The following is a 14,756-nucleotide window of genomic DNA, read 5'->3' as shown; positions in this document are numbered from 1 at the left end:
ATTACGATGGAAATCTGAATTTCAGGCAAAAATAAATAAAACCATAATGCATAATGACTTTTGAGACAAATGCAAGATTGCATGACAGAAAAATGGCCTGAGCACATTTTAATAAATCATTCTTAACACTGAGTTGTCGGTTAAAGTATTCTTTTGTTTTGTTTTTTGTTTTTTTTAGAAAACAAGCATGGTCCAAACAGGATAAATCCCATTGTTGTATTAATCAATGGTTTTGGATAAAAGCATATTCTAAATTAATAAATGTACAAAAAGAGCATGGCTTCTAAATAGTGCAACATTAGGTTAAGGCATCAATAAAATCTGTATACTGGGATTAAAATAGATCAGAAAAAGATTTAAAAGATTTTAATGGACAATTCTGTTATCATTATTCTTACACGATGACCATAACCTAACTTTGGTATTTCTAGCAAGAGCATAGTAACCACAGGCATGTCTCTTTATTACCATGGTTACATCAACTATGGTTTCCTATATGATGATAATGAAGGTATTCAAGTATAAAGGGAACTATCAAGAAATGTGTAGCCAAAACAGATTGTGTCATTATGTACACTGTGCCTTCCATGTGCAAATAGTTCTGTCTCCTTGGATAACAGTGAAGTGAAAATACATATAGTTCAATTTATGAAATAAAATTAAATAGGATTTTTGGGAAGGTAAGTCTGGCCAGTTATACAGCAACACGAGTCAGACGAGTCTGAAGATCTGAGCTGAATTTGGTGAAACATTAAAGTCTGTGTCAATTACTCTCATAATAAATAATAATAATGTTACCCGTATTTTTTGGTACAAGTTGCATCAGTCCAAAAATACGTCATGACGAGGTAAAAAACATATATAAGTCGCACTCGACTATTAAGTCGTATTTATTCAGAAACCAAGAGAAAACATTACCGTCTCCAGCCGTGAGAGGGCGCTCTGGGGTAGGCTACAGGAGCACTGAGCAGCACAGAGCTAATTTTACTATTTTTATTTCAGAAATGTAACTATATTAATTTTTACAATTATTTATTAATGTCACACACACATACCTAGTGCCTTATGACTTAAAAGATGAGAGTGGTAAATGTTACAGACATGGAACTGTTCAGTCTATTATTGATTTTTATTTCCACTTCACTTTTATCCAAAGAGACAGAACTATTTGCACTGTATTTATCAGTGGGACAATATTCATACAATACTACAACCTAGAAATAATTTGCAGGTCTCAGCAGCACGAATTATGTGCCCAGCTACATCTGATTAAAATATTATGCTAATTAACAGTGAGCGTGGTTTTCTCTCACTTGAATCCTCTTTTTGAGATTTGAGTCTCTGACCTTCTGCAAGCCCCGCCTTGTTTACGCAGTGATTGACATGGCGGGAGGGGGCGTACACGTGATCGGCTCGGAATGCATTTTCAATGTGCACATTTTGCTACATTCATTGCGGGACACTGAATGAAAATGCAATCGTAAGTGTCTTGACTGTGAGTGTTAATGCATTTAAGAAAAATAGCATTTAAATGATAATTTTGCCACAGTTTTTGCTTGAACATGTTATACATATCTAATCATTTCTGTAATACATTTTCATTTTAATTTTGCAACTTATAAAGCGTTAAAATTAGTTTTCATTTTACATATTAAAACTGGTGTATGGAATGGCAAATGAAAATTATGTAATTTAATTTTCATTTTCATTTTTCACCAAACGTTGCACAAATGTATTGGAAAATGTAAATACAGAAATGCATTGTCATTTTACATATTGCATTGTATTTTGCATATTACATCCCAAATTGAATATTGCTACCCATACGCTTCCATATATACTAACTTACTGTATCATTTAATTGGTTTGAACTAAAACCCAGATACTTACACAGGAAAATGCTTGCAATGAATAGTAAACTAGAATCAAAGTCACTTTTGTAATTAGTCTTTTGACTGGAACTGAGTGACCTGTGCTAACTTCCGGTCGGACAGCGTTCAGTGCGCGCGCTGTCAGTGTGCGCGTTCTCGCGAAACTAACCGAGTTGAGTGAAGTGAAGCCTATCTGAAAACTTATCAAGTCCGCCTAATAGTTCAAATATCTTCCACTGAAGCAATGGCAACCGACTCGTGGGCTCTAGCTGTGGACGAACAAGAGTCTACAACCAAGACTGTGAGTGAAAATACGATTTAATTGTGTTGTAACGTTAATGGATTAGCGGACTAACGTTAGCAGCGTTGAGTCAGGCGCTGGCTGCGTCTCAAAATCCTAGTGAGCTGCCTATGGTAACTGACTTACCTAGACAGCATTTCTGCGTGTCACAGGCGTGTTTGAAATGTCCAAACAAGATTTTGGCCATCAATATAGTTTTTATTTAAATTTTGAGACACTGCCTGTATGTGATTTTAAATCTAGCAGTTTAACTGTTAACGTGCGTAGTTTTAGTTTGAAAGCTAATTTAGTGTGTGTTTGTATAATTAGCAATAAGGGACTTGAATGACTAGCAGCAAACATATCTGCTTCGTTTATATCATCATCGACTTTTGTTTAATCCGTTTAAGAGGTTATTGACGCATAAATTGTGAATGTTAATTATTAGATATTGACTCTGTGCAGTGAATTCAAATGTATTAAATCGGTAAATCCTCTTGTTTGAAAACAGATTGGGAACTTGCGGATTATGGAAGCGGGAGATGTAAATTTACATCAGACTGATGGTAGTCATGTTTTGCATTATTATATTGCATTAAAGCATAGTTCACTCATAATTTACTTGTTCGTGTTGTTCCAGACTTGTATGACTTCTGTGTAACACAAAAGGAGAAACTAAAAAAAAAATCATTATAAGTGTGCACTATTATTCTAATCCTTTCAAGTCATGCAATATTTTTGAGGAACAGCCCCGAATCACGTCATGATAATAACCTTGCTATCATCTGGTTCTTGATGGAAGAAACATCAGTCCTTTTCTGAAATTCTCCCTTTTTGTTCATCTACTGAACAAAGTCATACATATCTGAGGTGACACGAAAGTGAATAAATTACCGTTTTTGTGTGTGCACTATTATTTTAACTACTATTTGTTTTGACAAAACATAACCATTAACAATAATTGCATGAAAATATTTCTTAGCATTTTCTGATCATCTATTTTTTCTCTCCTGTACCGTAGATGATGGCGACAAATCCGACGAAGAGGAAAAAGGTTCATTTTTAAACTGCAGTTTGCATTTAGAGTCAACATAGAACCAAAATATAAAGTTCATTTATTTGCGTAATGCATTTTTTTAGAGTTTAGCACAACAGATTTTTGTGAGTGATTCTGATTCTTAAGCTGCTGTAAGTACTTAAGTAGTTAAAAAAGTGTGTGGTTACATCTTAAGTTACTTATTCAAATGACACCTAAGCTTTATGGATTTACTGTAAAAGACCATCATAGTAGCCTGTTTCTTTCCTAATCTACTATTTAGAGGACAGAGCCACACAGTCTCTCCTAAACAAGCTGATCAGAAGCAATGTAGTCAACAACACAAACCAAGTGGAGGTTCTTCAGAGGGACCCAAACTCACCACTTTATTCAGTCAAGACCTTCGAGGAGCTGAGACTGTGAGTGCTTTAAAACAGTGATATCTGAGGAAAAGAATCTGTGAATTTACACAACCATTCAGAGATCTGAGGGCAATTTTTAACAAAAATATTAAGCAGCACATCTATTTTAAATGTTTATATTAAACAAAAAGTAGATTGCAGCAAAATATTAGAATGATTTCTGAAGAATCATGTGACACTGAAGACTGGAGTAATGATGCTGAAAATAAGTGGTCGACCGATATGTGTTGTTGTTTTTTTTTTTTTTTTTTTTTTGACAGCCGATGCCGATATCTTGGAAAGCAAGGGAGCCGATATAAAGCCGATATAATTTTTTAATTATTATTATTATTTAAGAAATTTGAAATAATTTGACAATGGATTAAAAAATAAATGTGTAAAAGAAACAATATTTAATAAAAATGTAATTAAAAAGAAAGTAAACACTGTAACCAACAAGGCACTCAGTATTCTGGGAAGTTTGTGTGCACTAGGACTCATATTTTTAAAATAAAGCCAGGTTAACCCTCATTTTACATACAGCACACAGTGAAAGTGACATGAATATGACAGTGGGCAAATGCATTAAGCGCAGCATAATTTGATATCACGAGTTTAATGTTTAATGCATTCAATTCACACGGACTGACCGTCACACAGAGAACATGCAATCATGCTGGATACACACTTCACAAGATCTCACAGCTGGATTCGACTAAGTTTGCAAGGTTTGTAAAATTAAATGTTCATTAAGCATTCAAAGATTGTTTAAATTATATAAATTGTTTATAAATTGTATATAAATTGATATAAAAATGTTTGCCTTTCTATTACTAATAGGCCTAATATAAAAGCAATCGTTATAATACTTTCTGTATACATTAATTCCTTTATTTAACTGTTCTATCTAATTATTAGACAGATTTCTATATGTATTAGACAGAACTGTTAATGACGACAACAAACGAGAGAGCGTGTGAGCACTGTGCGCTCGGGGGCTGCCGCTCTCAGCGCTGTCAAAATAAAAGTCACCTCGAACACATCGGCCAAACAGAAGAACTTATTGGCCAATGCCAATATTTGAAAAATATCAGCCGATATATCAGCCTTGGCAATATATCGGTTGACCACTACTGAAAATCCATCTTTGCATCGCAAGAATAAATGGCATTTTTAAAATGTATTCAAATAGAAAACTTCTATAAAGAAAATTTATTTTAAATTGTAATAATAATGCAGCTTTATTTGTATCTTGTGTCGACCCCAAACCTGTGAACTGTATTTTACATTCCTAACATTCAGAACGATTACTGCTAACAATCTGTTCAATATATGGGAGAAATTAATATAAAAAAAGAGCATGCAATATATATGGAAGCTTTGACAGCTCTCAGACAGCATGCATAAGTAAATTTTATTCGTTTTAATTTGTGTAACTTAGGAAACCACAGTTGCTCAAAGGCGTCTATGAAATGGGCTTCAACAGACCTTCTAAAATCCAAGAGAATGCCCTTCCCATGATGCTCGCCGAACCGTAAGTCCACATATTTTGTCAATTTTATTTTAATTTAATATAGAGTTCATATTATAGGTTAGGAGCAAAAAGTGAATATCACTATAATCCAATATGGGCTCAAAACCATTGATATATGCAACTAGAATTATTATGGTTTTATTTTAACTAAAAGCACACAGATTGAATGTTTGATTAATAGAATTGGACTATCAAAAAGTTTATGTGAAATATCTGGGTATACGTGTGAATTGAGTTTTAATAGACTCGTATGTTTCCCTGACTCTAATGTGTTTCCTTCACTCCCAGACCTCAGAATCTGATCGCTCAGTCTCAGTCTGGCACTGGTAAAACAGCTGCCTTCGTGCTGGCCATGCTCAGTCATGTGGACCCAGGCTTAAAATGGCCTCAGGTAAGTTTGAAAACTGAGATTCACTCTTATGTTCCCTTTCATTCTGACTAGAGACAAGATGCTGCAGGTAAAACCTTTGGGGGTTTTTTTTTCAGACACTGGTCAATTTTTAGATTTTAGGTTCATTACATAATGAAACATTTGCATATTTAAACATAACATTTCAGAATTGAAGCAGTAAAGAACTGCCTTAATGTACTGTGTTTAATAAACTGGGGAAAGTATAGCCATATCTGTTAGTTTAATATCTATTAGTTTTTTTCCTTACAATAGAGTTCATATCTCAGAATCTTTATTTCTCAGAATTGTGAGGAAAACAGTTCAAATTGTAAGATAAAGAGTCATAGTTACCTTTATTAATTCCTTGGCAGAATTACAAAATGTCAACTCAGAATTTAGAGGGGGAAAATTTTAATTTTGAGGGGGAAAAAAGAATTCTGAGTTTATATATCACAATTCTGACCTGCAAAATAATTTAGAAATTAATTAAATTCCTTCTTTGTGGCTTCCATAGATAGTTAATAGTTTTTGTTTAAAAAAAAAAAAAAACTTTTTCTGCCATTTACTCAGTAATCATTAAAGTCACAAGGGTCATTTCAGTGTGAACTATAATGTAAATGCTGTTAATACATTGGTGTCCAATCTGGGTCTGTCCTGCAGTGTTTGTGCATTTCTCCCACATATGAGCTCGCTCTGCAGACAGGGAAAGTCATTGAGCAGATGGGCACGTTTTATCCAGAAGTCAAACTGGCATATGCTGTTCGAGGACATAAAAGTAAGTGGTTAAAATGAAGCCTCAGAATCGTGTGATGTGTAAAGCAGATTTAAATGCGTGATGGCTCCTGTGCCCTCTGCCAGTGGAGCGTGGCGTTAAGATCAAGGAGCAGATCGTCATCGGCACACCTGGGACGGTTCTAGACTGGTGCGTTAAGCTGAAGCTCATGGACCCCAAAAAGATCAAAGTGTTTGTTCTGGACGAGGCCGATGTGATGATCGCCACACAGGGACACCAGGACCAGAGCATCCGCATTCAGAGGTGAACTCAGCCCTATAAGACAGGCTGCTGATTATATGATCTGTTATGATTTTGATCTACTGTATAATGAAAACAATTTTTGTATCTGGATCTTAAATTAAAAATAGATTTCATATATACTGAGATTTGAAAACACCAATTTTATTTTGTTGCCCTACCTTGTGGATATATAATTATTATATATATATATATATATATATATATATTAATGTAAGAAATAATTGTTTAAAAAAATAATTCATTATTTATAATATTCATATTATTAAGTAAAAAAAATAAGTAGTGGGGCAGCTTTAAAAAAAAAAAAAAAAAAACAATTTGCCATTTTGTTGCGAGATCAGAATTCAGAGGGGGAAAAACCATCATTATAAAGTCAGAATTGCAAGAAATAAAATTCTAAGTTTCTTTTTTAAAATTCTGAGTTCATACAGTATCTTGAGTTTGTATCTCACATTTATGAATTATGAGGTGAAAAAAGTCTGAATTGTGAGCGAAAAAGCAATCACAATAAAAAAAATTACTCCTTGGCAGAAATGTACAGTGACATAAAAACTCTTCAAAGATTAACGTGATTTTCAGATTTAAAAATAAATAAATAAAATTGTTCTAATACTAAAATTCTTGAAAAATACAAAAGTTTTTTTTAAAGAAAAATCATGATTAAAGGATTATATTATAGTATAAAAGAACAAAAAAATTTATAGCATTGAAAAAAAAATGTAAATGATTCTGTGTAGGCTTCTGTGTTTTCAGGGTGTAAAGAACATATTTTGTTTTGTAAACAACTGGATATTATTTTTTAATTAATTTAATTTAATTTGAACACAAAGATTACAATAATTGATATATCCTTATTTTCCTCTGATAGTTTTGCATATTTTCACAAAAAACTAACACATTGTCCTTCAGAATGATGTCTGTGGCTTTTTGTGCATTGACATTTATTTTTAAAAAGAAATAAATAGGTTTAGCACGAGATAAAGTATAAATGGTTTCTATTTCCCATCACTGGAAGAATGCTGCCCAAAGGCTGTCAGATGTTACTTTTCTCTGCCACCTTTGAGGACTCTGTGTGGAAGTTTGCCGAGCGGGTCGTGCCAGATCCCAACATCATCAAGCTTAAGCGAGAAGAGGAGACCCTGGACACTATCAAGCAGTACTACGTGCTCTGCAACAGCAAGGAGGACAAGTTCAACGCACTCTGTAACATCTACGGAGCGATCACTATCGCACAAGCTATGATCTTCTGTCATGTGAGTCTGTTTGCCTCTGGTTGATATTTGTGAGTTTGCGTTTCTTTCATTTAATCATCCCATATTGTCATCTTTTCTCAGACTCGGAAAACAGCCAACTGGCTCGCCGGCCAGCTGTCTAAGGAAGGCCATCAGGTGGCGCTGCTCAGTGGGGAAATGGTAGTCGAGCAGAGAGCTGCAGTTATTGAACGTTTCAGAGATGGCAAGGAGAAAGTTCTCATCACTACTAATGTCTGTGCAAGAGGCAAGTACACCATTGCATCTAATAAGATGCATTTCTACAGCCTTGAGAGAATATAGAGTTTCTATTTTAACCAAAGGTTGGAGTATTTGGTCCTTTCTCATCTGTGTGTAAATTCTGCAATCTTCAGTAATCAAGCTTTCCATCCACAAGGTATTGATGTTGAACAAGTGTCAGTGGTGATCAACTTTGATCTCCCTCTGGACAAAGATGGCAATCCAGACAATGAAACGTACCTCCACCGGATCGGCAGAACAGGACGTTTTGGTAAGAGAGGACTCGCTGTCAACATGGTGGACAGTCAGCACAGCATGGAGATTCTCAAGACATATGAGAGGCATTTTAGTAAGTGTTTCCATTAGTTTATCTCAATAGTTCACCTGTAGTATGTAATAGTATGTCTGTATGAAAAACTATCTATTCATTTTTTTTAATCTTATAGTTATTATTGAATATTTTGATTAATCATAGATCTTTCTCTCCCTGTACATATGGGTCTATATCACCATACTGTAGAGTGCTTTTCAAACCCTCACGATGCTCAAAAATTGTGGTTTTATTTTCCCATTCACTTGGTCAAGTACTATAGAAACATATTAGCTCCGCTCCCACGCATTTTTTTTAGATAATTGTGGCCCATGTGTGTATATATATATACATTATAAATTATTGTAGAATATTTGTAATAATTATTTAAAGAATATTAATGTATGTAAATTACAAAAATAATAAATAATTATAAAATGAGCTTCTTAAATGTATTAATTTACTTATTTGTTTTATCCAACAGATAAGAAAATTGGGAGGCTGGACACAGATGATCTGGATGAAATTGAAAAAATCGCCAACTGAAGTGATGAAGAGCGAAATGCACTCTACATCATTTTCATAAAAATCAGTTCTGCTGTTACCTTGTCAGATTTGATGCTTGAATAATCTGCATTACAAAGACAGATGTTTACATACATTATCAACTCATATTTAGGAGAATATGCTTTAACTCAAGCTTAATGCCAAATAGTTTTGATTCTATGCTTCTAGCCATTACAGGACTTTTTGAATCGGTTTGCGTTTGACAAAGTTTGTTTCGATTTTGAAGTGAATTGCCGTACTAATTCCTACATTTAATCTTGTTTACAGGGGAGAGTTTTACATAGGCATTTTTTCTGTTATCTATTTGACTAATGAAGCATACCTTGCATAGGGCTGCGCTGTGAAGTAAGTGGACTACTTTTGGTCTTGCGTGTGAATAGAATTATAACAGACTCAGTATTTATTCCATCATAGTATCTAATAAGATAAAAGTTAGGAAGAGAATCTGATAAATACGGTTTACATGCCTACTGATTGGTACAAAATTATAATAAGGTGCACAAATGACACAGTCTCTTGAGACCAACTCAAAACACTAACATTCCTCAAGACAAGAGAACTTTAGAATAAAAGATATTTTATAATGAGAATTATTATGAAAATGACAATAGAGCATTGTTTTGATATGTAGCAATGCCATTGTACTTGAACTGCAAAAAGCATTTAAGCTTTTTGAAAAAGAGTTTTTGTTCTGTTCGGAAAGACCACATACTAGTTAAAATTTTAGTTGAACTGAATTATTTGCTCGGATGTTCTTTTCCGTTGCAGGAAATGCGTTACTTTTACAAAGTATAAAAGGCTACTGAGGAGTGATGTTGTATTGTAGCTATATTGTTAGGAATAGCTGCTCTACTGCTGTTTGCGAAATGCTGAATTATTTTAGTTTGTTTACATTTTTGCTGCTTTAATTAAGGCACCTTGTTTGACTGAAACCCATTTGTGATTACATGTAGCTGCAGCATTTCAGTTTCATTTTTTTGTACATTGCTGCATTTAGGGTTTTATAGTTGTTTCCTATATATTCTTATAATAATAAAACTACCAGTTGGGGATATCAATCATTTTTATGTGTTTGCAAGAATTATACTTTTTTCATTGTTGCTTTTTTTGTCTCCAACTCCCTACATCCACAGTGCAAAAGACAACACCTTTATTATAGGTTGTAGAGATGCATCTATCATCCAGTCTTGAATCAAAAGACAAAAAAAGTTGCATAAAGGGGAAAAAAACTTTTTGGATTCTTTTTTGTGGAAATCAAAGTTTGTAAGAACTATAATTTATAAAAATAAATTAATGTCAAAGCAAAAACTTCTCAATGGTCCTAAAAACACTTAATGATCACTTTCTCTAAGCAAAATGTAAAACTTTTTTATCTGTAATATATCATATATTTTATCTAGATGTCTGTCGTAACTCTTCCCATTGTTTATGACCCAAACTGGTTCTTGACAGATTTCTTTTTTTAGTGATCTTAATTTGTTTTGTCAAGCAAGATGTTGATTATAGTTTTACCTCATAGTAGTTGTTTACTCAAAAGTGAAAATTTGCTGAAAATTGACTAACCCATAGGCCACCATCCAAGGTGGAGAAGAAATTTAGCATTACATCACTTTTTACTCACAAATGGATCCTCTGCAGTGATGGGTGCCGTCAGAATGAGAGTCTAAACAGATGGTAAAAACATAATTCACACACCATAAGTAATCCACACCACTCCAGTCCATCAATTAACATCTTATGAAGTGAAAAACTTTGTAAGAAAAAAAAAATCTTGTAAGAATCAGGAAAGAAATAAGCACAGATCAAGCATCATTTACAGGCGAGAACACTGGAGGACGTGTTATTATGAATTATGGACTGGTATTTTCTCCAGAAGCAGTGTGTTGATTACTTAATTATTGTGATCTTTTTATCAGCTGTTTGGACTCTCATTCTGACGGCACCCACTCACTGCAAAGAATTCATTGGTGAGCAAGTGATGTAAAGCTAAATCTCTCCAAATCTGCTCTTATCAAGAACTTGGAATTTGGAGGAATTTGAATCATAATTTGAAATATTAATCAGACACAAAATCTATAATATTTGCCTTTTGTGTAATATTGAGTGTCCATAAACAGTTGAATATTAGTGTTTCAAGTTAAATCCATGTTGCTGTCATCTTGGGAAATGCATAAAACCAATTTGTTCAGGACGCCACACTGAGCCAAGGTCATCGTAAGGTTTGTAAAAGTCCTTCGTGGCACATCCATAGCCTCAATCACACAACTGTCAAACCTCTCTCTGAATTCAGACTCTGCAGCCGATAGCACCTCCTGGAGCTGGTCTCCCGGCCGGAAATGACACTTGAACCTCTGACCACAGAGAGTCCTGATAGCGAGCAGCAGGCCTGGATCCTCTGGAGGAGTTCGACCCGTCTCTCTCTTCCCGACGTCACATCTGGTCTGACCTTTGTGTGGACACATGAAGTGTGTTGACATATCCTACGGCTGCTGTCACCTTGACCGAATGTCCAGTCAGTATCTGTTTTCTTCTCTATGGAAGGGAGAACCCTGTATTTGCTGAGAAAGATGGGCTCATTGGGGGGTCTGTCGAAGATTTCAGTCAGTATCTCTGTACTAGGTCGACTGCAGGGTCTCAGAATGGGTCGGGATTGAAGGCACTGGTTTAACCTGTTGTTTGTCTTGGTGGCTGGAGGGAGGTTGGGGTGAAAGTGACGAGGATTGGGAAGGTGGATCCACACTGGAAGTGGAAGCCATCATGGGTCTGCTGCGTCCCTAAGATGACTGGAGCCTGCTCACATGCATCCTTCCTAAAGAACACACGGAACTCTGTTCAGACAGACAGACGACAAGATACAGATGGAGAGAGGGACAGACACACAGATGATAGATAGATAGATAGATAGATAGATAGATAGATAGATAGATAGATAGATAGATAGATAGATAGATAGATAGATAGATAGATAGATAGATAGATAGATAGATAAATAGATAGATAGATAGATAGATAGATAGATAGATAGATAAATAGATAGATAGATAGATAGATAGATAGATAGATAGATAGATAGATGGATAGATATACATTTGGTAGATAAAATGCATTAGATAGATATAGATAGATAGATAGATAGATAGAAAGATAGATAGATAGATAGATAGATAGATAGATAGATAGATAGATAGATAGATAGATAGATAGAATAGAAGTCTTCAGTATTATTATTTATTACATTTACACTTGCATGCATTAGTCAGTCTCAATTTTCCAAATAAATAAGCTTATGCATTACAAATAACTTCAAATTTACCATCCTATTTATAGGTTAAAGTTGATAAAATATTCAATAACTTATCGTAATACATGTCAAATGTGTCCTATCTTTTAAGTTATTTTGCTTCTTTCAGTCGTTGTTGAAGAGATAAAGCAGTTGGGGGTTCGATGCCTTGCTCAAGGGCACCTAAGTCGTGGTATTGCCGGACCAAGATTCGAACCCACAACCCTAGGGTTAGGAAGGAACCACTAGGCCACGACTTCCCGACTTACGTTTCCATGGCAACGCTTCCGAAACGGAAGTGCTATAATGTTTATGGTCTGCGATTTTATATATATTATATATTATTATGAAATGTTAAAAACGTTAACTATGAAATGTGGGTCAAACTACTAAACAGTGCTTACAAAAATATAACGAAAATTTACCATGGATTTATTACAGTAAAAGTGCAGTAAGCATGGTAAATTTCTGGTTACCATGGTTTAGTTATAGTAACCATGAATTCTTTTTTTATTATTATTATTGTTCGTAGTAAAACCATGGTTAATTACCATAAGGGGTTATTTTTCTTGTTTGTGGTACAATATAATGCTATAATTTATTTATTCATTTATTTTCAGGTTGTTTATACTAATCACGGTCAGATTTAATGTTATTTCATATCGTTACTCATGAATACATGTGGCATATTTACTAATATGATATATTCACATCTCCTAAAAACCTTTTAGCAATTTAAGGCCAAAAAAAGTAACTTTGAAAGAAACGTGAAATAAATAATAACCAAAAAATATACACTGAATATAACTGAATAGCGTTGTATTGCTTGCTAAAAGTATGTGGTTTGTCAATCTGTAAATGAAATTTTAAATACTAAAAGAAGTAAATACCATCATCCCAAGGCAAAGCTTGAAAATTATTGCTCAGTGTTATTTTAATTTCAAATATAATATGAGAACAACCTTAACAAAAACACATTCCTTAGAAAATTATTTTTAATTATTTAATTACATAATATTTATACATTCAATACAAAATCCCGCTTTGTAGTTTCAACAAAACTGCAGATGTATGACACACATTCGAGATGAATTCAAGTAAAAGTATTTCCAATAGAATAATTAACACTCACAAAAAAAGAGCTATATATTCAAATATACATTAGTTCACTTTTAAATTCTAATTTAAATATGTATCATGCACGTCCTTTGCCTTTAAATAGCATTATATTGTTCCCTAAGCTCAAATATACTGAAGTACACCCAGCATTTAATGCCCACTTGGTGTTGTGTAGTTGATTGCTTAAAATGAGCATTAAATCGGCATATTGCATGTTCGTTTGGTTTATAAAAAGCCAGACAAATAAGTTGATGTTTGTAGATGTGCCACAAGGACTGTGTATTAATCAGTGTTAAGATTAAAATACATCTCAGCCCCCCTCTACGGCAACTCCAGGAGGTTGTTCTTCGCATACAAGTCTTCTGTGATCTGGTAGACTTCAGCAATGAGAGGCAAAGACTCTCCCAACAGAGCCACCACTTGCGTTTGATCCCCCGCATTCATCACATCAAAGAATGTGTCCCGCCCCGGAAGGACACAGAACGCCACGCCGACAGCTTTCCGGATGAGCCAGGGGTGGTGCTGAGCCAGAGACTCGTTATAGGCATCAGAACACATGACGGAGGTCTTGCCGTCCTCGCTGCTGGTTCGCAGTCTCTCCAGGAACAGCTCCAGCCAGCGCAGAGCCCGATGGAGCCTCAGAAGAGTGCGGCAGCCAGATTCTGGGTGGCTGCCTCTTTTGGTGAGGTCCACCAGGTCATTCTCCAGCTCATACTTCACCATGGACTGGATGGTGACATAATAGGACCCGTTTTCTCCTGAGAGGAAGTTCTCTAGGATCTGGATTTTGCTGACCACATCCTTGGAGATGAAGGAAAACACGTTCCCTAAACTATTCATGAAGCTGATGGGGGGGAAAAATAGGGATTTAGATTACTGCATTTTTTATTTATTTTTTTATTGCTCATAGTCTTTATACTCAGATGGCTTTTCTAAATTTTTTGACCAATGCATTTTACAGCTGAGCATTAAAAGCTTTTAAATTACAATATAAATTTACATTTTCATTAATTCTAAATAATAATTAAATATAAAATAAAACGTTCTTAATATTTCACGAGTTGTGGCATCACTTCTTTAAATATCCCACGACTATAATATAAATAGTATAAAAACAATATATAAACAGTATAAAAACATGTACTCACGAGACCAGCTCTTGCCATCCTGCTATATAATATTTAATGTAAACCTCCTTATTCTCACTCATACTTGATCTGAATGCTTCCAGAACCTTTTGAAGACTGAATGTATCTGCCATGTCTGGGAAAAAATCCTATATATTAATTTTCAGTAGCTTATGTGTTCTTCATTGGGATAATATCGCTGTAAATAATTTGCTTTCCTTTTGATTCTCTTCCGGGATTTTTTTTCAAGCAACGTTAGACCAATCAAATCATTTTTTTCGTGTCACATGACAAGAATTGCCATGTGATTGGAC

General features: G+C 34.6%; 2 protein-coding genes and 1 pseudogene across 2 annotated transcripts; 1 reads left to right on the top strand and 2 right to left on the bottom strand.

The window, feature by feature from the left end:
• Positions 1 to 1,977: 1,977 nt before the first annotated feature.
• ddx19a (DEAD-box helicase 19a) lies at positions 1,978 to 9,965 on the top strand. Its single transcript, XM_059528309.1, has 12 exons — positions 1,978 to 2,172; positions 2,663 to 2,717; positions 3,173 to 3,205; positions 3,471 to 3,606; positions 5,030 to 5,122; positions 5,411 to 5,513; positions 6,174 to 6,288; positions 6,372 to 6,549; positions 7,565 to 7,802; positions 7,884 to 8,046; positions 8,197 to 8,388; positions 8,834 to 9,965. The coding sequence occupies exons 1-12, from the start codon at positions 2,116 to 2,118 to the stop codon at positions 8,893 to 8,895; spliced, it is 1,425 nt and encodes a 474-aa protein (XP_059384292.1). The 5' UTR covers positions 1,978 to 2,115; the 3' UTR covers positions 8,896 to 9,965.
• Positions 9,966 to 11,048: 1,083 nt separating this feature from the next.
• On the bottom strand, positions 11,049 to 11,732 carry LOC132117819 (UBX domain-containing protein 10-like; annotated as a pseudogene).
• Positions 11,733 to 13,567: 1,835 nt separating this feature from the next.
• On the bottom strand, positions 13,568 to 14,694 carry LOC132117769 (ceramide-1-phosphate transfer protein). The gene is made up of 2 exons (XM_059527075.1): positions 14,464 to 14,694; positions 13,568 to 14,159 (listed from the first exon to the last, which is right to left on the bottom strand). The coding sequence occupies exons 1-2, from the start codon at positions 14,574 to 14,576 to the stop codon at positions 13,637 to 13,639; spliced, it is 636 nt and encodes a 211-aa protein (XP_059383058.1). The 5' UTR covers positions 14,577 to 14,694; the 3' UTR covers positions 13,568 to 13,636.
• Positions 14,695 to 14,756: the final 62 nt, after the last annotated feature.

The sequence above is a fragment of the Carassius carassius genome, chromosome 37, assembly GCF_963082965.1.
Source record: "Carassius carassius chromosome 37, fCarCar2.1, whole genome shotgun sequence".
NCBI classification, from domain to species: Eukaryota; Metazoa; Chordata; class Actinopteri; order Cypriniformes; family Cyprinidae; genus Carassius; species Carassius carassius.
This window is presented reverse-complemented; position numbering and strand designations above follow the sequence as displayed.

What these genes read in the sequence shown, in the direction of transcription:
- LOC132117769 (XM_059527075.1), bottom strand. Translation starts at nt 14,576, where the DNA reads ATGGCAGATACATTCAGTCTTCAAAAGGTTCTGGAAGCATTCAGATCA. An exon ending in GGATGGCAAGAGCTGGTCTC is followed by an intron (nt 14,160 to 14,463) that starts GTGAGTACATGT and finishes CCCCCCCATCAG; the next exon opens with CTTCATGAATAGTTTAGGGA.
- ddx19a (XM_059528309.1), top strand. Translation starts at nt 2,116, where the DNA reads ATGGCAACCGACTCGTGGGCTCTAGCTGTGGACGAACAAGAGTCTACA. An exon ending in ATCCGACGAAGAGGAAAAAG is followed by an intron (nt 3,206 to 3,470) that starts GTTCATTTTTAA and finishes TCTACTATTTAG; the next exon opens with AGGACAGAGCCACACAGTCT. An exon ending in TACTAATGTCTGTGCAAGAG is followed by an intron (nt 8,047 to 8,196) that starts GCAAGTACACCA and finishes TCCATCCACAAG; the next exon opens with GTATTGATGTTGAACAAGTG.